The following is a 24,098-nucleotide window of genomic DNA, read 5'->3' on the forward strand; positions in this document are numbered from 1 at the left end:
CAGCTCACTTGAGACTCAAAGGATACCAGGTGATCTGATGATGTCAGTTTTCATTCATTCCTCAACATATGGGTTCAGATCCAACACTCAGATCCGAATCGGCCATTACTCCAGCTCTTGGGAGACCAAACACTCAGGCTCCTTTCCTACCCACAATGCACCATGCCTAACTTTCTTCAGATCTCATTTGCCGCTTTTGCAACCAGACTTGGTTAGCTACTGCTCTCGAGCATTCGTTTTAAGATAAGTGTATCTCTTCAAAGACTTTATCACTAATAGCTTTCTTTTGTTAAACTTATCTCTGTTTGATAACTAGGTACTTCCTGCCAAGTTTTTTTGCTAATCTTCATCTATATTTTTCCTATACACTTGTGAGCCTATTCTCAATACCATTATTGGTAGGCATTTCCTACCCCTGTATATATCCCTTGCAGTTAAGGTTGTTATAACTTTCCTTTTCCCCAAAAAAATTGCTATCTTTTTTTCTCTGCCCTTTTCCTTTTTTCTAGTGACAGTATTTATTTAGCTACTGTCTGAATAGATAGCTGGGTTCTTTTGCAAACATCTGATTGTTCAGTATTTCACCTGTTGCTATGTCTGAAAAAGGTTTTAAAAAATGCACAAATTGAGGGCAAAAGATTCTATTTACGGATGCCCACTCTTTATGCATGTACTGTTTAGGTGCTGAGCACTTAAGACTAGGAATGTGACATTTGCAGTGGGTTCAACCCAAGTGCCTTAACAGAAAGGAGAAATAAATTAATACTGAAAGGCCTTCTGACAACTACCTTTTCTCAGGCCATCACCAGAGTCCAATCTCCAAAATCTAAATCCAAGGACCCATCAAAAAGGTCCAAGTCTTTGGATTCTATGGCTTTGACTTTCTTTGAGCCAAGGAAAAAGAAAACAAAATCAGATCAGATATCCCCTGCGATCCAACCGTCCTCAGATCAGATGAGTTATCTGGCTAGTCCCTTTTCCAATCTGAAAAAATGTACTATAGATTCGAAGTCCCTGTATCTGAAGCTTTTGCCTCGAACTGTGTAGTCACCTTCAGTGGATCCGGTATCACCCAGGATGCCCTCCCTTTTTCCTGAGCAGCACTCTAAGCCCTCTTAAATGGTTCAATAGTGTCCTCTTGTTCCTGCAGAAGTCTCATGGAGGCCAATGTGGAAAGAATGGTGAGGAGATTGTTCAGTTTCAGAAGGGAGTCTTCATGGTTCCTACCCCCTTTGGTCAGGAACATCATCCATCAAAATTACTCCACCGGTAGCTGATCCTCCTCTAACCCAATCTGTGGGGTTAGAGTCCTAGGTTCCAAGTATTCTGGGCCCTTCTGTATCAGATCTGAAGAGAGTTTTCTCTTTGGATCCAACAGTTACTCTGAGCACTCCTGCCCTGACATCTTTGGATTCGGATGACTCTTGAAGCTGAAGCTTTCAGGTCAGATCCAGGGGAATAAAATCAACTCTTAGGTTTTGAGAGCTGTCTCTTCCTCTCAGATCTTCAGCGTTGGATAGCTCAGGTCTAGCTTCTGCCTTGGGCATCCAACTCTGGGAGAGGAGGGAAGTGGCGGACCAGCAACTCATTTTCTTGGCTCCGTTGGCTTCCTCCTCTCTGGAGTGGTTGGCTTTCGATGTCGTGAAGAGGGTTTTCTCTGCTCCAGCAGGTCAGGAGGGTCCTTCTCCCTTGTATCCACCCTCGATGTCTCAGACGCCTTTGCACAAAGATCCTCAGCATTATACACCATTGGGACAGCCAGCTTCCAGACTACCCAGCCGGGTACTGTCACCTCTTCTGATAGCTCTCTGGATCATACCACTGAAGAAGTCCCTAGCAAGAGGATGTGCAAGAAGAGGCACCTGGACGCCCCACAGGAGTCTGTCACCGAGAATACTGACTTTAATGAGGGAGAAGAGTCTCCCAAGTCACACTCATGATGTCTCATTTGGAAATACCCTTGAGATCCTGAAACAGAAGAGTGACTGGCCTTCCCATAATCCAACTCCTGAAGAATCTGTGTTTCTGGAAGCTTTTGGGACTAGCCCATCTACCTCCTGGGTCATTCTACCTGCTGATGGACTTTGACCTGGTTTCTAAGCAGGCATGGAAGGAAACTGATACAACAGAGCTAATTTCCAAGAGACTGGACAATATACTGGCACCACTGGTAGGAAGAGAACACTGGAGTAAGGAAGTACCAGTTGATGCCATGGTCATGATGGCAGCTACTAAAAAGGAACTACCAGAACACAGTTCCACTATCAATCCCCTAATAGAGAATCTAGGGCTCTGGACAGATTTGGGAAGTGAGCATATTCTTCAGCGACTCTTGCTATCCAATCGCTGAACTATTTGGCACATTTCACGACACTGCAAAGGGACTTAATTATTGAATTTTCAAACTCCCTTTCAGGGACCACTACTGCAGAGGCTCAAACTTCTGTGGCTTCACAGTTGGCTATCCTTCAATATAATGCAAATTCTTTCATGAGGCTCATTTCACATGCTGCAGAAGGTGCCTTCAGGGCTTTGGGTTCAGGCATTTCCATTAGGATGCATTCCTGTATGATTTTGTGGAGCCCTTTAAGTCATCTTTCATCAATGCTCCCTTTGATGGTTCTTCTTCGTTTGGCCCCACAATGAAAGACACGCTCTCCAGGTGTAAGAAGGATGGAAAGACCCTATCTGCTGTGGGCGTATGTTTTTTGACCCCTCAACAGACCTTTTCCAGAAATCAATGGGGAGGTCAAAAGATGCAGTTCAGGAAGCCTCGGTCTTTTCATGGACACATGTGGATGTAGTTCCCCCAGAAGCAGAGGGGGCATGGATAATGGTAGATGATACCCCATGGTAGAGGAGGCCCACAAAACTGAGGGTCTAGAAATACATTTTCAGACAGACCCTATCAGCGCTCCTGAACAGAGGCCCGATTGCCTTCCTCTGGAGGCAGTCGGGGGTCACTTATCTCTGCACCAAGAAGCCTGGCTAAACATAACACTTGGGTGCAGAGAATCATTTCCAGAGGTTATATTATTCTCTTTTCTCTTCCACCCCTGTTACCCAAGAAAATCCCTGATGTTCCACCCAATCAGAGGGAAGCAGCAGCACTAGAAATTCAAAAGCTGCAAGAAAAAGAGTCATCCAGGAGATCTCTCCACACCAAAAAGAATCCAGAACTTACTCAAGATTTTCTTTTAGTTCCAAAGAAAACAGAAGACTGGAGACTGATCTCAGAGTATTGAACAAATTGGTTTGGCACACCAGGCTCCAGATAGTCATGGTTCAGCCCATTCAGCCCTTTCTGATCAAGGATGACTGGATGCACTTAACAAGACCTTCAGAAAGAGTTGTTTTTGTGTCTTTCGGCTTTTCCCGGTTAAGGGTCGCCACAGCGGAACTCCGGTCCGCTAATGATTGGCAGTAGATTTTTACGTGCCGAGTTGCCAGCCCTGACACACAACCTTCAACGAAGGTATGCCCATTCACGCATGCATGTCGCCACACAGAAGATGCTCTAGCTGAGAATTGAATGGGACAACATCTTGCTGTGAGGCGACAACGCTGCCACAGCACCACCACCGCAGTTACCTTCAGAATGAGTACTAACTTATAAAAATAAACAGATGATCCAGAATGTACTTACTCTTCCATCTGGAAGCCAGTCATTAAAAGTTCAGAGCTCTGTTCTTTGGCCTCACCACAGACCCCAGGGTGTTCACAAAGTATACGGTAGTAGTGGCAACTCACTTGAGACTGCAGTGATTCCATGTTTGGATGGCTCATTACCACTTTGACCAGGCATCAACGGGTACAAGCCCGAGACTAAGTGTTGCAGACTTGTTCAAATCTTGGAATAACCATCAATTTATAGAAACAGTGATCAACACAGTATCTATGGTAGCATCACCTCCTCTTTCAAGAGTACAAACAATAGGAAAGCAGGTTAAGAAAATAATTTTCAGTACCAAAATTTCATCCCAGTCGATTCTATAGGCCTTGGGATCAATGTCAGTGACAATAGTCTTAGTTCCTACAGCAAAACATCACATGAGAATTCTGCAATGGATGCTACAAACACAATGGTCAATTCTCTCTCAACCCATGTCGACAAAGATAAGAATAACTCAGGTATGCAAAAATTATCTTTCCTGGTGGATGCAGTCACAACTGTTGCTAGGCCATCCTTTCATTCTTTTTCTGCCCAAGGCCATAGTGACCACAGATGCTTCCCAGATTGGGTGGTGGTGGTGGGGGCATTTTCCTGGGGAAGATAGTCCAAGGCACTTGGTTCCCTGAGGAAGCCAACTTACAATCAATGTTCTGGAAATGAGAGTGGTGCCTTTGGCATTGCAAGCATTCCAAAACTCTCTCCTTCTCAGAATAATTGTGATACAAATGGACAGCATGTTGGTAGTTTGGTACATAAACAAACAAGGAGGAACCAGATCTTATACTCTATGTCCAGAAACCGTGAGAGTGTGGGAATGGGTGAATTTTTCTAACTGCAATGCATATTCCATTGAAGTCCATAGTGATAGCTGACAAACTGAGCAGGTCCATCTTACTACCTCATGAGTGGTCTCTCAGCAACAAAGTAACAGACATGATTTTCCATCAGTGGGGCCAGCCTTGCTGCGATCTCTTTGCATCTTCCCTAAACAGCAAGTGCAGCAGCTTCTTTGCCATAGTCCCCCCTCCGGGGAAGTCACAGAGGAATGCTCACATGACTGGCCCTCTCCTAGTCTTCTATATGCTCATCTCCTGACTCCTTTAATTCCCAAATTCCTCCAGAAAGCAGCCAGGTTGAAGAGCAAAGTCATCCTCATCACACCTTACTTGCCTCGACAAATTTGGTTCCCCTTCCTTTGGCCTCATCTTCTGTACCCACCTTGGATTCTAGATCAGACTCCAGACCTTCTGTCTCACCCAACAGGCATGACTCATTCAGACACATCAAACCTCAAACTGACTGCATGGTTTCTCTAATTCCATTGATAGCCAGGCAACTTATGCTCTCTTCGCCTGTCCGTTCTATTCTGTTATCTTCCCAATGTTTGTAATTTAGAGCTTACTACTCAAGTGTACCAAATTTGTTCCTGTATTTCTCCATGTCATGATCACCTCTACTATATTCATACCTTGATTTTATTGTTTACCATCTACCATGTCTTTCTGTGGAGCTTTTCTGCCCGGGCCTCTGCTGAAAAAGGACTTTCCCGGTAAACAAATGTAAATAAATAAAATAAATAAACCCTCTACGGGGAAACTTTACAGAAGTAAATGGAAAAGATTTGTTTATTGGGCAGAGCAGAATCAGACAGAACCTTTACATTCTGTTCTTGAATTTTTAGCAAGTTTATTTAATAAGGGTGCTAGTTCATTGACTGTCGAAGTCCAACTTACAGCAATTTTGAATTTTCATGTGGATTTTCAGAATTCTTCCTACAAATTATACAAAGCAGTTTTTGAAAGGTACTCTTCTTCTTAGACCGCCCTACAAAGAACCCATACTGCCACAGGATTTAAATTTGGTACTGCAAAGCTTGACTTGACATGACTTCCCTTTGAACCTGCTGCTACATGCAATTTAAAATTCTTGACCTAGAAGACTATCTTTTTAGTTGCAATTACATCTGCTAGAAGAGTTTTAGAACTTCAAGCATCATCTTCTAAGCCCCCATACTTCATTTTCCACAAGGACAGGGTCACCTTATGTACCAATAATTCTTTCTTACCTAAGGTGGTGTCAGAATCCAACATTAATCAAACTATTAACCAGCCAGTATTCTTCCCAAACTTTACAAATAAAGGAGAATATATGCTGCGCTTACTGGGTGTTCATAAACAGCTACATTTCTACCTGCACAGAACCAAAGAAATTAGGAAGACAGAACAGCTCTTTGTTTCCTTTGTACACCACAAGATAGGTGAATCAGTCACAAAGGTGACTTTAGCTAGATGTTTTAGGATTGCACCTCTTTTGTCTATGCTAAACTGAATCTCTCCTTGCCAAAACTAATAAAGGCACATTCCACTAGATCTATGGCTACCTCCACTGTATTCCAGTCATGAGCTTCCATGGACGATATTTGTGTGGGTGCTACTTGGTCAAAACCTTTTACCTTTATCACACATTACAAACTAGATCTGGTCTTGAGGGGAAGAGTGGCTTTTGGCTCAACTGTATTCAGGAATAAGTAAACAAAGAAAGTGGAAAAAGTGCCAAAAGTAAACTGATAACCAAAAATAAGTTAATGTGTTCTGGATGTGCTTTACGTTTTTTTAATACTGTGTGCGATCAATAAAACAGTGGATTTTATTCTGGTGAACCTTCCAGTGCCATGTATTCAGGAATATCCATCCTTTGAGTCCAAGGTAACTGGGGACTCTGTCCCATAGGTTGAGGAATGAATGAAAATTGACAACATCAGAAAAAGAAGTTGGGTACTTACCATAATGTTCCATCTGTGTTGTCCATTTTCTTTTTTCCTCAACTCCTAACCCACCATCCCCCTTCATTTTTCACAAGTGACTTCTGAAGGAATGAGACCTTTAAGGACACCAAGAACACCATATGTCCCTTGTGTTGAATTCCAGTTATGGCAATTCCTTTATAGTCTCTTTCTCTCTCTCAAGCTGCAAGAAGGATCTGAGGGAAGTTAAGCATGGTAAATTGTGAGTAGGAAAGGAGCTCAAGAGTTTGTTGGTCTTCACAAGCTGGAGTAACGTCCAACTTGGATCCAAGTGTCATATCTGAACCCATATGCTGAGAAAGAATGAAAATGGACAACAAAAGATAAATGTTATGTAAGTACATAACTTCTTTTTTCCCTATCTAGATGTTTGGCTCCTAAGTGCACCATCCAGGCATTAACTTCTACAAGCCAGGGATTCCTTGCTCCAGATCTCCAACTACTTAGACATCTTAGTAAACCATGCCAAATCGAACCTAACTGCTGCATAGACTCTGGAATTTATAAGAACTCAACTGAATACTATGACTCAAGTGGCATCACTACTTCTTCATCGGATCCCATCATTGAGAAATCAGGTACAGGCCATATTGTCTCAACTGTCCCTTCCAGCAAAACTAGTACTACAAGCTCATGGATTGATGTCAGTTGCCATTCTTCTAGTTCCTCTAGCAAGATTCTTTATTCGAGTCCTTCAATGGAAATTGGTGGTGCAGTGGTCCATTCTTCAAAAGCATCTATCATTCCTCATAAGACTCAATGCAATCTGCAAATGGCATGTTCGCTAGTGGATTCAGTCAGATGACATGTCCCTGGTCAGGCTGTTCTCACTTCCTGCCCCAATCACGACAGTGACCACAGATGCTTCCCAAATGAGGTGGGGTGGGGGGTGGTCATTTTTTGGAAAAGATAGTCCAAGGCACGTGGTCCCTCCTGGAAACCAAGTTGCACATCAATCTCCTAGAGATTGACAGCAGTCCTCCTAATGTTGCAAGCCTTTCAGGATGTTCTTCTCTAGGGACTATTGCAATCCATGTGGACAAGTCAGTGGTCTGGTACATCAACAAACAAGAAGGAATGAGGGTCTGGGAATGGGTGATCTCTTCAGAACGCTTTCTCATTCCAACACACATACCAGGGAAAACCAACATGTTGGCGGACAAACTCAGTAGGTCCATTCTGATCCCTCATGATTGGTCCCAAAATTCAACAGTAGTGAATATGATCTTCAGCTGCTGTGGCCAGCCTTGCTGAAACCTATTTGCCTCACCCCTCAACAACAAGTGCAGCAAGTACTTCACTCTGATCCCTCCTCCAGGGGAGTCACCAAGGGATGCTCTGATTCAAGATTGGCCATGGGGTCTCCACTACGCCCATCCCCATCTTCCTCTGATTTCAAAGTTCCTACAGAAAGCAAGCAGGCTGAAGAGCTCAGTCATCCTCATCGCCCCCTTCTGGTCTCCACAAGTATGGTTCCCCTTTCACTGGTCTCACTTGAAATATCCTACATGGACATTGCAGTCCAATCAGGATCTCGTATCTCACCCACCAGGAATTCAATATTCCAATCCTCATGTCCTCAAGTTGACTGCATGGTTTTCCACTTTCAGTGATAGTAAGATGGTCCAGGCTTGCTTCTCCAGTTTGTGACACTATCCTGGCCTCCCAGAAGGCCTCCACCAAGAAAGTCTACAGAAGCAAATGGAAAAGATTTTCTATACGGGCTTCCAAGCAAAATACTGACCCTTTTTCAGCACCTACTTCAGCCATTCTTCTTGTTCTCATTACTCTTTTTAAGGAAGGTACTAGTTTTTCTACTATTAAATTTCAGTTGGCAGCCATATCCAACTTCCACACTGGAAACGAGTCATTATCTCTGGCATCTTCCAGATTATGTAAAGCTTTCCTGAAGGGAGTCTTCATGCTCAGACCTCCAATAAAGGATCCCTCTTCTCCTTGAAATCTCATGGTGGTCCTTCAAGGGCTAACTCAGAAGCCCTTTGAGTGGACAAACGCGATATGAAATTCCTTTCTTGGAAAACAATCTTTTTAGTAGCTATCACTTCAGCAAAAAGAATTTCTGAGCTCCAGGCCTTATCGGCTAGGCTGCCTTACATTGTTTTCCATAAGGATAGGGTGTCTTTTCAAACCAATCCTTCCTTTCTGCCTAAAGTGGCAATGGAGACTAACATTACCCAGTCCATACAGTTACCAGTTTTCTTTCCAAACTTTACTAATAAGGGCGAATATATGCTACACCTCCTCGATGTTCACAGACAATTAAGTTTTTATCCTCACAAAACAAAACCATACAGGAAGTCTGATCGGCTGTTAATATCTTTTTTTCCCCTAACCGCTTGGGTCAGGCAGTTTCCAAAATTACTCTGGCCAAATGGATTACTGATTGTATTTTGCAGATTTATTCTCCTAAAGGTTTGGAGTTACCTCATTCTCCTGGAGCTGATTCCACTAGATTTATAGCTATTTCATCTGCCTTTTCTTTAAGAACTTCCACTGACGACATCTGCACTGCAGACACTTGACCAAAGACTCATACCTTTGTTACACATTACAAATTAGACACTGTTTCCAGAAGCAGAGATTCCTTTGGTTCAACAGTAGCTGAGGACACTGACCCATTTGTGAGGAAGAATGAAAAGGACAACATCAGATCTGATGTTGTTAATTTTTATTCCATCCTGGACTAATGGGTTCAGATCCAACTCGGCGACTGTAAAAGCTTGTGGCAGCTTAGAACTCTCAAGCTTCTCCTTTGCCCACAATGCACCCTCCCCATTACCTCAGATGTCATTTGCCACCGTTAGGTGAAAGACGTGACTCTTGAGTTACTTGGGATAGATAAGTACTTGTGTTTCATTCTTGAATGATAATTTTTCTCTTTTATTGTATTAGTGTACTCTAGAAACTATTGTTAGTATTTCTTTCTCCCCGTTTATCTCCTTTACTTTCTATGTTTATCTTGGTCCTTACTACCTTTTTAGGTAGCCCCTATCTCCCCTTCTCTCTCTTTTTTTTTTTTTAAACAAAAGCTTTTTAATATATTGATAATTGTTTGCCTTAAATTTTCATTGCCTTTGTTATTTGTACTTACAGTTGTTTCTGTGTGGTAGTTACTTTGCTGTGTGTTCCAAACTAACATGGCTGGCAAAAAAAAAACCCTGTGGGTTTTAAGAATTGTGGAAAGTGCAGTCAAATTATTTCCTTCTCTAACTCGCACACCCTTTGTGTTTACTGCCTTGGCCCACTCCATCTGCAAGAGAGTTGTGCTACATGTCATGCCTTCAATCCTCGAGCATTAGTGGAATGCAAGAACAAGTTAATCTTAAAGGGGATTTTACCATCTTCCTTTGGTGATGCAATAGCTAGAGAACCTCAAAGAAGTTGTCACACTCATCTCCAAGCTCTTTTTCTGTTTCCTCTAAGATCTTGGAGAAAACTTCAAAAAGGTCTACTTCTGATCCAACAGTTTCCTCGGATCCATCCAAGAAAAAGAAAATTAAACTATCAAATCTGACCCCCTCGGATCAGATAAAAGTAAAAAGTCTTTCTTCAGATTGGACTGTTTCTTTGGATCTGAAGTCTCCAAAAACTAAGGATTCATCAGATCCACCAAGAGTACTGGACATACTTCCTAAGACAAGGTACTCCCCATGTGCGGACCCAGTCCCACTGAGAGAGCCTTGTCTTTTTTTTTTTTATATAGACTAGATTCTCCTTCCAGGCAGTCTTCTTGCTTTTCTAGAAACCTCACTGTAGAAGATGTGGAGAGGGTAATGAGACAGAGCCTCTTGGAGCAGAGCCACCCTGTTGCTGCTTTGGCTCCTACCCCTTTGGATCAGGAATACCATACATTCAACAAACCACCTCTAACTTTTCCTCCTCTGACTCCATCTGTGGGTTTGAAGCTCTTGGATCCGAGTTGTCCAAGCCCATCTACTTCAGATCTGAAGTTTGCTGTATCATTGGATCTGAATCTTGCTCTAAGCTCCTCCGGGCCATTGGATCTGAACAGCTCTCAGAGCCGATTCAACCTGTCAGATCTGAGGTGTTTCAGTCAACTCAGAGGGCTTCAGAGCTGTCTCTACACCTTGGAGCTTCTACAAGATTCAGTTTGGCTCAGACGTCTGCCTCATGATGACTTTCCTCAGAACACGGAAGGACCAAGGATCAGAAGGCCCTCCCTTCATGGTTCTTATCCCTCTCCAGGAAGGTCAGCCTTTAGGACTTTGGAAAGAGCCCTGTCAGCTACCATGACCCATATGGGGGCTATCCACTCGGGTCCTGCATCTGCATCTACCCCATCTCTGTGTCAACAGTCTCAGCTAACTGTCCCACAGGGACAGCTGGTACCAAAATCCCAGAACACCCGAGTGGGTATTTCCACCTCTTCTGATACATCCCCAGATTATTCCACTGAGGAGGTCTCTTGGAAGAGGACATTTAAGAGGAAACATCTGGACTCTCCTGAAACTGTCATCGAAGACACAGATTTTGAGGAGGGCAAGGGGTCCCACCGTCACCTCCCGCAAACGTCTCATTTGGAGACATCCTTGAAATTCTAAAACAGAGAGGTGGCTGGAAGCACAGCAACCCTTCGCCAGAGGAATCTGTACTCCTGGAGGCGTGTAGTACTGGCCCATCCATGTCTTGGGTGATTCTGCCTTCAGACGAGCTCCTCGAATTGGTCTTGTAGTGGGCACGGAAGAAGCCTTACTCCATTCAGCCTGTTCCAAAAAAGCCTGATACAATTATGACTCCTCCGGAAGACAAACAGCTCTGGTTCAAGGGTGCCCCTGTTGATGCCATGGTCATACCGGTGGCCACCAGAAAGGAACTAGCCAATGAAAGTTCCTCTGTTCATCCACCCAACAAAGAGTTGCAGTTAATGGACAGGTTTGGGAAGCATGTCTATGCTTCAGGGACCTTCACCTTGAGGTCTCTGAACTATCTGGCTCATTTCATCAGACTACAGAGGGATCTGATAAAGTAGCTCTTGGATACCCTCGCATGAACCATGTCTGAGGAGGTGAAGGATGCTGACACCTCACAGCTGGTGACCCTACAATCGATATCAAACTTGTCCATAAGACTTCAATGTGGCAGAAGGAACCTCAAGGGCAGTGGGTTCAGGCGTAACCATTAGGAGACATGCCTGGATGTGCTTGTGAGACTTCACAGAGCCTTTTAAGTCTATGTTCGCCAATGCTCCTTTTGACAGCATGTCTCTCTTTCGGCCAGAAGTGAAAGATACATTGTCCAGGTGTGAGAAGAATGGAAAGACCCTTTCTGCTGTGGGTGTGCGTTTTCCCACTCCTCAAAGATCCTTCAAAAGGAATCATTGAGGTAGTGGAAAGATGTAGTTCAAGAAATCACAAGGATCTTTCCAGGACACATGTGGAGGGTCTTCCCCCAGAGGCAGAGGGGGAAACTCCAATGGTAGATGCCACCCTCATGGCAGAGGAGGCTCACAACATCAAGGGTCCAGACAACAATTCTTTGTCAAACCCTTCCAGCTCTTCTGAATGGACGCCTGACTGCCCCCTGCTGGAGGCAATCAGGGGTCATTTGTCCCTGCACTGAAGAGCCTGGCTAGAGATAACAAAAGATACCTGGGTCCAGAGGATCACATCAAGAGGATATATAATTCCATTTTCCCCTTCCTCCCTCAATTCCATGAAAACCCCTGATGTTCAACCCAATCACAGGGATCAAGCAGCCATTCAAATACAAAAGCTGCTAAACAAAAGAGTCATCCAAGAAGTCCTTGCAGACCAGAAAGAGCCGGAACTTACTCAAGATTCTTTTTAGTGCCACAGAAAACAAGGGACTGAAGACCAAATTCTGGATCTCAGCAGCCTGAACAGATTTGTTCAAAAGACAAAGTTTGAGATGGTTAAGGTTCCATCCATTCTTCTGTTTTTGGAAAAGGATGACTGGATGTGCTCAACAGATCTCCAGGATACATACTATCATGTAAAAATAAACAGGTGATCCAGGAGATTCTTACGCTTCCAGCTAGGAGCCAGTCATTATCAGTTCAGAGCACTGCCCTTTGGTCTCACCACAGCCCCCAGGGTGTTCACCAAATATATGGCAGTGGTAGCAGCTTACATGAGACTACAGGATTTTTGTGTGTTTCCATACTTAGATGACTAGCTCATTAACACTCCAACTAGGCATCAACTCATCATGGCAAGAAAAGAAGTCGTCCATGCTTGCACAAGGTTAGGAATAACCATAGATTTCAAAAAGTTGAATCTAGAGGCAACTCAAATTTCAGAATTCACAGGAGTGCTACTCGACACAAAATCAACAGTAGCCTCCCTTCCTCTTCCCAGAGTTCTAACTTTAAGGTCACAATTCAACAAGATAGTTTGCAGAACTACAATCTTGCCTTGCTAGTTCTACAAGCTCTAGGGTCAATGGTATCAGTGATAACCCTTGTTCCATTAGCCAGGTTTCACATGAGGATTCTACAATAGATGCTGGCATCTCAGTGGCCAATTCTTCAACTGCCCTTGTTCACTCCAATACAAGTTACCAACTCATGCAAGAAAAGTCTGATGTGGTGGATACAATGTTGTCCCCCTCACAACTCAAGGCCATTGTGACCAAGGATGTGCCCCAGCTAGGGTGGGGTGGCATTACCTGGAAAAGAAAGTCCAAGGCATGTGGTCCCCCAAAGAGGCCAATTTGCATATCAATGTACTGGAGTTGAGAGCAGTACTTTTGGCGGTGCAAGACTTTCACAATGCTCTGCCATCAGGAACAACTGCAATACAAACAGACAATATGTCAGCAGTTTGGTACATCAACAAACAAGGAGGAGCCAGATTGTACCGCCTAGTTCAGGAAGCACTAAGGGTGTGGCAATGGGCAATATCTTCCAAACACTTTCTCTTAGTAATGCACATTCCAGGGAAGTCCAATGTGCTAACAGACAAGCTGAGCAGGTGCACTCTGTTACCTCACGAATGGTCCCTCAACCAGAAAGTTGCAGAATAAATTTTCTGCAAGTGGGGCCAGCATTGCTGTGATCTCTTTGCATCTCACCTAAATATGTGCAGCAGCTATTTTGCTCTAATCCCCCAGGGGCAGTCATCGTGGGATGCTCTTCTCCACAACCGGTCCCCTGTATTACTATATTCATATCCCCCAATTCCCCTAATTCCAAAGTTCCTTCAGAGATCTACCAGGTTGAAGACCAAGGTCATTCTCATTGTCCCCTTTTGGCCTAGACAGATTTGGTTTCCCTTCCTCTGGCCTCACTTAATTCACTAACCCTGGATTCTGGACCCAATTCCAGATCTCCTATCTCACCTGGTGGGCATGACATATTCAGACCTGTTGAACCTCAAGCTGACAGTTTGGCTTCTCCAATTTCAATAACAGCCAGACAATGCTCTCTTCCACTGTTTATCACATCTTGCTGTCTTCCCTTAAGACATCCAGTAGAAAACTTTATACTAGTTAGTGGAAAAGATTTGTACACTGGGCTATTCAAAAGCATGTGGACCATTTCTCGGCCCCAATTAGTTATGTGCTGGAGTTCGTGACACTACTTTTTAACCAAGGGGCCAGTTCTTCAACAGTGAAAGTCCAGTTGGCAGTAATTTCTAATTTCCACAATGGTTTTGATGGCCGCTCACTAGCCTCTCATAAACTATGTAAAGCTTTCTTACTTGGTACAATTCTTCTCAAACCTCCTTTTAAAGATCCCATGCCACCATGGGATCTGAATCTGGTACTGCAGCCCTTGCTTCTTCCACCCTTCGAGCCTGCCCATGATTGTGACCTTAATTTTTTGTTGTAGAAGACCTTATTTTTAGTTGCCATCACCTCTGCCAAAAGAATTTCAGAAATTCAGGCATTGTCTGTGAAAACTCCATATCTTGTTTTCCATAAGGATACAGTCTCTTTATAAACCAATGCATCCTTTTTGCCCAAGGTAGTATTACACATCAGCATTAATCAATGCATCATTCTAGTAGTGTTCTTCCTGAATTATTCCATACTTGTTACATTTGCTAGATGTGCATAGGCAATTACATTTCTATCTTCATAGAACAAAATATATCAGAATGACTGATCAATTTTTTTAGCCTTTGCTGATTTTAAATTGGGCTCACCTGTATCTAAAGTCACCCTAGCTAAATGGCTTACTGACTGTATTTCCTTTATTTACAATAAGTTAGGTATGACTTTACCATACAAAGTATGCACTTATTCAACCAGAGCTGTAGCTACTTTCTCAGTTTGTCACTCAAGAACTTCCACGAATCATATTTGTTCAGCAGCAACTTAGGCTTCTCCTTACACCTTTATCTCTCACTATAAGCTGAATCTGGTGTCCAGAGGTAGGGCATCTTTCATCTCAATGGTGCTCAGAAATACCCTTCCTTGAATTCACCCATGGTTCTAAGTAGCTGGGGACTCTGTCCCATCAATGGAGGATGGAATGAAGATTGACAACAGCAGATAAGGAAGTACCATAACGTTCTGTGTTGTCCATTTTCATTCCTCTTCAACTCCCCCACGCACCAACCCCCAAACTTTTTAGGTTTATTCTAGAAAAGTGAGCAGATATAACAATTTTGTTATATCTTTTGAACATTATCAGCTCCAGATGTGCCACTGCATATCTCTCTCTCTTTCTCTGATTTATAATCATACATGTATAAAGTTATAAGAGTATGTCTTTCTTTTATAGCTTGTAAACAAGATCTGAGGTAATGGGGAGGGTAAGGGAGTAGCTCAAGAGTTCTAAGTTGCCACGAGCTTTTACAGCAGCCGAGTCGTATCCAATACCTCAGATCCAAACCCATCAGTCGAGCAGGAATGAAAATGGACAACACAGATGGAACATTATGGTAAGTACATAACTTTTTTATGTACTTAACATAACTTGGCATCTGTGTTATCCACTTTCATTGTTCCTTACCTTCCCTCCCAGCCATCCCCCGACCTTGTCACTCCTAGAAAAATCTTTGGATGATACTGGAGCCATCATGTTCCTGGATTCAGCCTCAATATTTTCTTGTGTCAGTTCTGTGTCTATAACACAGTGGGGAATAAGGCAGCAAACTTGATCTGATGAGTTCAGGATGGAATAAGGCATTATGGGTAGGGAAAGGAGCTCGAGTTTAGGATCAGAAGTCTTGTAGATGCAGCTGAGTTGGATCCAAGGATTAGATTCTAGACCTATTCATGAGGAAGAATGAAAATGGACAACACAGATGCAAATTTTGGTAAGTACATAACTTCTAATTTACATAAATGAAAATAAACCATACCAACACAATTTCAGTTTGCAAACGTTAGACATTACAAACCATGCTGACACAACTGTAACTGCAAACATTATACGTCACTTATAATATATCCAGCCATTGTCTGTCAAACATTACATAGCACATTCAAATCCTGCTGTCTTTTAAAGCTTGTTTCTCCTCTGCATATATTAGTCCCACAATTCTCATTTTTTCTTATGTAATTTGCTCCAACCTTTTTCTAAAGATTTCCATACTAGTTGTCTTATCTTTGTTACTACCTTCACTACTTCTAGAAAAGTTGGTTTAGACTTTGATTTCCATTTTCTAATAAATGCTTTTTTTGGTAGCCATCATAATTACACTCAGCAAGGTCTTACTATGTCTAAGCAATTCTGATTCTGTATCATAGCTCAAAAAATAATTTTCCTAGTTATACCAATCTGCTCATGCAATATCCCTGACAGAGCAGTCTGCAGGGAATCTTTAAAGTCTGCCAACTCATTACACTCTCAGAAAATATGTTCCCAGCTACCTCTTTCTTCCCCATTGTACCTATAGCATTTGCTGTCAATCTGAGGAAAGATTATTTGGAGTCTACTTGGGGTATAAAAATATCTACGTAAACACTTCCAAAAAAGACCCTAAATCTTCCAGACTTCATTGCATATTTGGGAGATATACATATATCTCTCCCCCTATTGTTTCTTTGTGAATTGCTTATCTATTCTCTTTTCCCAATCCTTTCTAACCTCCTCTGACTGATTCTTATAGTTATCATGCAGTATTTTATATGCTCTACTAATTATTCTTTCTTAACAGCAACTTCTGCTCCAGATTTTACTAACACTCTAAGAGTGCTGGTCTTTCATTAGGACCCCCCCCCCCATTTCTTTCTCTTTACCTATACTCTGATATCAATCCTTCATAGGGAAGGCAATCTCTAATCTGCATTCCCAATAAGTTCTTGGCATTTTCCCATTCTATTACCCTTCCCTTTCTAGTTTTGTGCACGTACTAAATTGGTTCTTTTGCCAGTTTTCTGCTTATTGTCTGCATCTCTAATTGCAGTCATTCCTATTGGTAGAATCTCATTTCTCCATTCCCATGTTGGTTTAGTTCTTAGAATACTTTCTGCTACTTTATAAATATAACATTCTGTAGGACTATTGTTATTCTTCTTAAAGGCCTGCATCCAAAATCCCAGTCTCTCCTTGTTTCATGAGCTTCCCTCCTGTTTCATCATCACCCCTTTCCACTTTGAATTATAGTTTTCTGCTTGTGCTATGTATGGAAGTCTTAACTGCTTAGCTCTGAGATACTCATTGAAATTGGGTAATCCTGTAGCTTTAATAATGAATTCTGAGTTACAAAAAAAAAAACTAGTAGCTTTCAAAACTATACTACCACTAGCAGGCTTCCTGAAAAGTACTGAATGTATTTTATTTGATTGAGCTTCTAGTGTTTTATCAAGGAAATTCAATCTAAGACTGACATTCACTGTGAACGATAAGCCACTTGTATTTAACTTGATTATTGAAAACATTTTTGGGCATTCAGAAACCATATGCCTGAAAAATTTGATGTCCTTAATGGTCACTGACATATACCCCAATGGGCATTCACTACAGGAAGATTAAGGTATCAAACAGTATAAACTTTGGCTCAAGTGAGTTTTTCATGCAGTTTTTAGTGAATGGTTTGTCTGTGTGACCATTTTCCCCTTTGGTTTGGATGTTAGTTTGGATATTTTGCAGGCAACTTGATATTTATGGGCATCAGCAGAGTTTAAAGACCCTGGGTTTCTGAAGTATAACCACCTATCAACTTATACTGTGCTGATAAGAACAATAAAAACACCGAAACATGCATGTCGATAGCTAGTGGTGTTTGGCTTTATTAGTTTGAATATAACCACAAAGACTTAAAAAGTAAAAAAAAAATCATGCACATTGAGAACCATGTAGCTGCAACACTAAATGTTCTTAAGGTACATTTGCATATATCCCATTGGCCACCATTACAGGATGTTTAAGGTATCACACATTGCAAATTCTAGCTTGGCTGGGTTTTTCTTGCAGTCTTTACTGATTACTCAAAACATTTACAAGGTTAATTTCTGCACTACTGTAAATAAATATAAGATGATCACTGTAGTATAGTGAAATTATTGCATGTTTGGAAAAAAAAAGATCAATCTAAAAGCAGACTTGCTCAAAATCCATCATAAAACTATTAGTGCAGCAGGGTGCATATTGCTACGCCCATGGCTGTGCCTTTATCTTTCACCCAAAAATGATCATTAAAAAAATCTCTCTGATCATTTTCAGCAGAAAAATGTTGTTTGTGAGCAACTTAAATGTTTCTCTAAGGCTGCTAAACTCTTTGGGAAATGGGGCTATACAGGACTACTGTCTGAAAAATACCTCAGTGTAATTAGATTTTCATATAACATCTTGTAATTTCTATAAAATATGTCTTTTGTTTCCCTGATATGAAACAGCTGAATGTTGATGGTTGGCAAAACCAACAATGTTGAGAGCTGGGGTGTACTTAGAAACAATTAGTGCACAGTGTTTTGTGAAACATAAGCAGCAGCACACAGGGAGAGGCCAGCTACCAGAAAACTAGCTCATTATACATGGTATCAAATAACTGCACAATGATATGCTAGTAAATATCAATACACTAATCTGAGACATCTCATATGCAAATTTCAAGCTTAAATGTGGTACAGCAGTTCAGAAAGGTAGTGTGAAATGCCACAGCAATCATCCATTTTGAATGCCATCATTTCCCTGTGAACAGAAGTTTCACTCCTGTTATGGAGTTAGAAGTAGCATCAGTATTAGCAAAGCAACATGCATTATTAGCTGCCTTCAGAACAAGAGGCCATGATGCTGCACTTTGTTGCCCTCCAAATCACAGCAGTTCTACTACAGGCTGCCATACAATCACCTCCATGGACAGGACACTGTCAATTTTAGATAAATACATATACATAATATGTAATAGGCATGCTATCCACATGTGGAATCAGCAGGGATGAGCATAATGCCTATCCCAGTTGAAAAGAATGTTTGTGCAACATTATCTATCCTTGCTATAAGGACTTTTCTGAGTTCAAAAGGGGACATTTGAGAAGATTACCAGGCATCAACCGGGTGGTGCAGCAGTTAGCATTGCTATCTCACAGCAAGAGGTTCTCCAATTTGATCTTTGGCTGGGGCGTCTTCTGTGTAGAGTCTGCATGTTCTCCCTGTGGTCATGTGGGTTTCCTCCGGGTGCTCCGGTTTCCTCCCATATCCCAAAGGCATGCTGCAGGTGAATTGGATACTCTAAATTGGTCTTAGGCGTGAGTGCGTGCGTGTGTGTGTGTGTGTGTGTGTGTGTGTGTGTGTGTGTGTGTGTGTGTGTGTGTGTGTGTGTGCCTTCTGTGGAAGGTTGGGCACCGGGCTGGCAACTCAACACCGTAAAAACTTCACTGCCAATCATGAGCGGACAGGTGATCTGCTGAGGCAACCCCTAACTGGAAAAAAGCCGAAAGAAGAAGAAGACCAGGCATCAACCTCATGAATTCTATACCAGATCCTTGACAAGATGTTATTTTAGAGTGTGGGGAAGTATATATGACTTCCACTGGCAAGAAAGCAGTGAACCATCATCATGTAAGCATTCTATGACATAGCCCACTTCCTTGATTTCTTTGGTGCAGTGTGACTGCACAGTATAGAAACTGGAAGGGCTTACATTCCATCAACTGGCATTTGGAGTGCAATGAGTAGGGTATTGTATACAGTATGTCTGTGAACTATCTAGGCAGCTTCCATGAGTCCCACTTTTGGTATATGTGCCTTTACCAGCACTTTTTGTACTGTGACTCCCCACAGGGTTATCTAGTTGACTGATGCATGCACTGCTACCCATAGAGTCTTGGATATGCTGCTCCCATGGAACAGGCAGCATGACACTTATAATGGTGTCCTCTGTTATGTGTTGCAGGTGATGTAGAACATGTCTCAGAACAATGGCTGATGTCCTCCATCTAACGGAGACAAGTAGGAATGGGAAGTGCAATGTGCTAGACAGAACTGGCCAAGACAATCATGGCCTAGTTTCAGCAGACAATGACTATATGGGCACCTGCTAGACTTGAGTGACTTAGGTTTACACTTTTCTTTTAGCAGTGCCCATGAGCACAACGAATGCAAGCAGGCACTCCTGACAGTACGTGCGGTTGGAAAGAACTGGCGTTAGCAGAACAGAGTGGAGTGTTACCTCAAGCAAGGTGAATATCATTTTCTACGGAGGAATGGGGCAGAGTGTGGTTCCTCATAATGCAGGTGCTGAGAATTCTGCCGCATTAAGAACAACAGAAGGATATCCCAGTTCATATTAGCAATGCTTCAGGAGTTTCCTTTAAGTAAGATTTGCTCATTTAAAGGCAGACCAAAGAAAATCCATTTATAGATATCCATCACCATTTCAAGGCAATGCAAATTCTTTATAACAAAATTTGATTTGTGTTATGGAAATGGGAAACAGCAAAGCATTCCTTACTTCTGGGGTTCCACAGAATGTTGATGTTGTATCACTTGATGCAATTCCTTCCTTGCACAGTCCAAAGTCTGTTAAGATGATGTGCCCCTGGAAAACAACATTTAACAAATATTAGAAGCTGCAGTTTTAAAAGTATAAAATACATGAAAAGTGTTTAAAATTACTTAAAATTTGGAACTATTTTTACATGGGGGTTTGTTCACAAACAGAAGATACCAAAGTGAGGCAAAAGAGTCAAATTTGCAAAGTGATACAACACTGAGTATAATTTTGCAGTTTCTTATACTGAGGAGCATCTATGAATATCAGCTGTGTTGGAGACAACTTTATAGTCAGCTGTCAAATAACAGACAAACAGTTGTGTAACAAGACATCATTACACCAAGCGAAGCCTGTAATATAGGACATAAATTCATAGATTTGTAGATACTCCAAGGCCAAGTCTTTTGATGATTCATGTCTTGCCAGTACCCTCCCTCTGGCTGTACCTCTTTTTTGCAGGAGGGCCACGCTAGTCAATGCCACAGTAAATCTGTTTATAGCCATCCAGTCATTTAGGTTCAGATTAACAGAAAAGCTGCACTGCATAACATTCAGGGGGAATTTATTCCTGAGTTTTGGGGTATGCTTGGTTATAAACACGTCACTCCACTGTGCACTACTTAACTGTTGAAGATTTAGGACTCTGGTTCTATTATTGGTGGAAATACTGGACTTGTGGAAATACAAGAGGTCCAGGATAATCAGGTCTCTAATGGCACATTAAGCAAGACAGAGATTACACCTAAAGTCTATAAGACCACAAAAAAAAAAAACTTTGTTAGAATTTCCTTGTGTTCTGACTTGAGTGTGTTTCTCAGCTGATAAGTATATTTTTGTATTTTTGACACTTTTAACTGTTCAGAGTTGAATAAAACAATAACTTGAATTCAGTTCAGAATACAGTTTGAATAAATTGCATTTATTTAAACTGTACTTCTTTTAATATTGCTACACACAAGTGTGCTAGGTTGCACTGCACTTGAATTTAGTGCTGTTTTAGCTGCTTTTCTGTAATAAAGAAAAAAAATCTAAGCTTTTTTCCGGCCTTTCCTGTAACTAGTCTTAGTCCAGATACAATTTTGCTGTATCCAGGACTGTTTGTAAGCTTTTGAGCCCCCCCCCCCTCCCCAAGCCGTTCTGTTTTGAGGGAAGCCTTCTAGTTTATCAGTGGGAGTGGTAAGCACTAGGTAGCCTATCTACCATAAGAGGAGTGGTTTATGGCCTAGAAATTGTAGTTTATTGGTCGCTTGGGCAGTTTTTTTCCATCTCTTTCAACTTTCTGGTTTAAAAGCCACCATTTGCACTTGTTTCCCGCCTTTCCTATAACTAGTCTAATCCAAATACATATTTGCTGTATCTAGGGCTGTTTGTAAGCTTCTGAGCCCCCCAAGCCTTTCTGTGATGGAGGGAAGCCTTCTAGCTTGTCAGCGAGAATAGTAAGCACTAGGTAGCCTATCTACCATAAGAGGAGTGGGTTCTGGCACAGAAATTGTAGTTTGCTGGCTGTTTGGGCAAATTTTTCCATCTCTTTCAACTTTCTGGTCTAAAAGCTCACGTTTGCCCTTTTCCCGCCTTTCCTGTAACTAGTCTAGTATCTCTATGTGAGCTTCTGAGCCTCCCATGCCTTTCTGTGTTGGACAGAACCCTTCTAGCTTATCAGTGGGAGTGGTAAGCACTAGGTAGCCTATCTACCACAAGAGGAGTGGTTTCTGTCCCAGAATTTGTAGTTTATTGGCCGTTTGGGCACTTTTTCCATCTCTTTCAACTTTCTGTTTTAAAAGCCTGCATTTGTGCTCGTTTCCCTCCTTTCCTGTAACTAGTCTAGTCCGGATACAGATTTTCTGTATCCAGGACTGTTTGTAAGCTTCTGAGAGGTGCCAAAGCCTGCTCTTCAATTTTTCCCTTAGATCTGCTAGTTCTCTCCTCCTACATTTTTACTAGCTTATTAGTCTAGCACTTCACCATACCAGACTTCTTGTACCAAATATTGTAGCACACAAAAGTGCTACCAGCACTAAACGTTCTACAAGGAAAAAGCTCTAATACTTATTATTAATGCCCACCCCTCCAGGCATGTCTAAAGGTCAGTTCCATGTGCCTTCTCCTATTAAACTGGTGAAATTGAGCATCCTGAGGCAATGTAGCAACTGCCTCATATACACCGACAACCCTCTCCTCTTACCTCCCAACACTCAGACTTGCGAGAGATGCACTTATATATCCAAAATGGAAGCCACACACTCTCCAGCCAAGACTGGAATAGCTGGTCAAGAGGACAAGGACAACACTTGCACCTCACCACATGGAACACATAGCCCTCCAGAACACAAACCAGCACTGCCTTCACATAAAAACACAAACCACATACCCACCTTCGTGCAGGCTCGTAATACAAACATACCCAAACAGTAGAGACTTCCAAGACAGAAATGCACTCGACCACCACAACACAACACTAATCATGAGACACATAACTCTTCTAAACAATGTGACACTCAACCAAAGCCCCCACGGAAAAACAGCATGCCCAGTACACTAGTCAAAGGTGACTCGATAGTGAGGCACACTGATGTCTCACTCACTAGGTTGAATAAGGAGAAAGTAACAGTCAGCTGCATGTCAGGTACCAGGATCTGCCACATAACGCACTCATTCATGCCCCTCAATAACAGGTACAAGTATGACTCTGTCATTGTATATGTGGGTGTAAATGACCTGAGACATATCTCCCTGGACTGGATTATGTAGCCCAGCCATGTATGACCCTAGCCCTGAGCAGCATCCTAACATCACCCAGAATGATACCACAGTACAAGCAGAAAATGACTGATTTCATCAATTGGCTAAGTTTCTGGTGTCATTCTAAGGGGATCCAGTATCTGTCTGCCTGGGATGACATGACTGACGGACCTCGATGCTTTGCCAGAGAAGGCCTGCATCTGTCACCCCTGGGCTTCCGGATACTGGCCAAGGTTCTTGCCACCCCTATAGTGCCTTTTTTAGGTGGTGTTCCAAAGACCAAATTGCCACCATAACAGCTACAAGCAAATGCACTCTGACGGTCATGGTGCTCAACGCTAGAAGTCTAAATCTCAAAATGCACTCGCTCAAAGCACTCCTTAAAATGGAGAACATCGACATTTGTACTGTAGCAGAGACCTGGTTCAAGGCAGCAGAAAGCAACCCTGTACTACCAGGCTATAACTCATTTCACACCTTTCGTCCCCAGAACTTGGAGTGAAGCTCCAAAGATGGTGGTGTTTCCATATTCATCAAGGATGCACATACCTCCAGACTGGTAACCCAACATAACGCATCAGAGATACTTCAGGTGCAGCGAACATTGGGTAAGACAGCGATTTAGGTTGTAGCCTGTTATAGGTCCCCAACCATGTCCCAAGACTCACACTCCACGTTCCTAAGCACCCTGGAGAATATTAAGGTCCAACCTAACACTCTTATATTGGGCGACTTCAACTACCCCTCCATTAACTGGGAAAACTACTCATGTACCAATACACTTGCCCAACGTTTCCTGGAATTCATTAATTCTGGTGCCCTGGACCAGCTTGTTCTGACCCCCACTAGAGGTAGCAACATCCTTGACCTGGTCATTAATAACATTGGCGACCATTGCTCTACACTAACAGTCAACTCCTCCCTGGTTAGATTCGACCACAAAATAATCATCTTGGAAATCCTCCCCCCCCCCCCCCCATAAAAAAACTAC

At 42.3% G+C, this 24,098-nt stretch overlaps 1 protein-coding gene across 2 annotated transcripts in view; it reads right to left on the reverse strand.

The window, feature by feature from the left end:
- Positions 1-24,098, reverse strand: part of SGK3 (serum/glucocorticoid regulated kinase family member 3) — a 3,149,190-nt gene that overhangs the window by 256,318 nt on the left and 2,868,774 nt on the right. For both annotated transcript variants that reach the window (XM_044067369.1, XM_044067370.1), the window contains exon 14: positions 20,327-20,413. In XM_044067369.1, the coding sequence (XP_043923304.1) occupies positions 20,327-20,413 (87 nt within the window). The remainder of the gene's footprint in view (positions 1-20,326; positions 20,414-24,098) is intronic.

Source organism: Protopterus annectens, chromosome 3.part1, assembly GCF_019279795.1.
Source record: "Protopterus annectens isolate FY-2018-M chromosome 3.part1, PAN1.0, whole genome shotgun sequence".
NCBI classification, from domain to species: Eukaryota; Metazoa; Chordata; order Ceratodontiformes; family Protopteridae; genus Protopterus; species Protopterus annectens.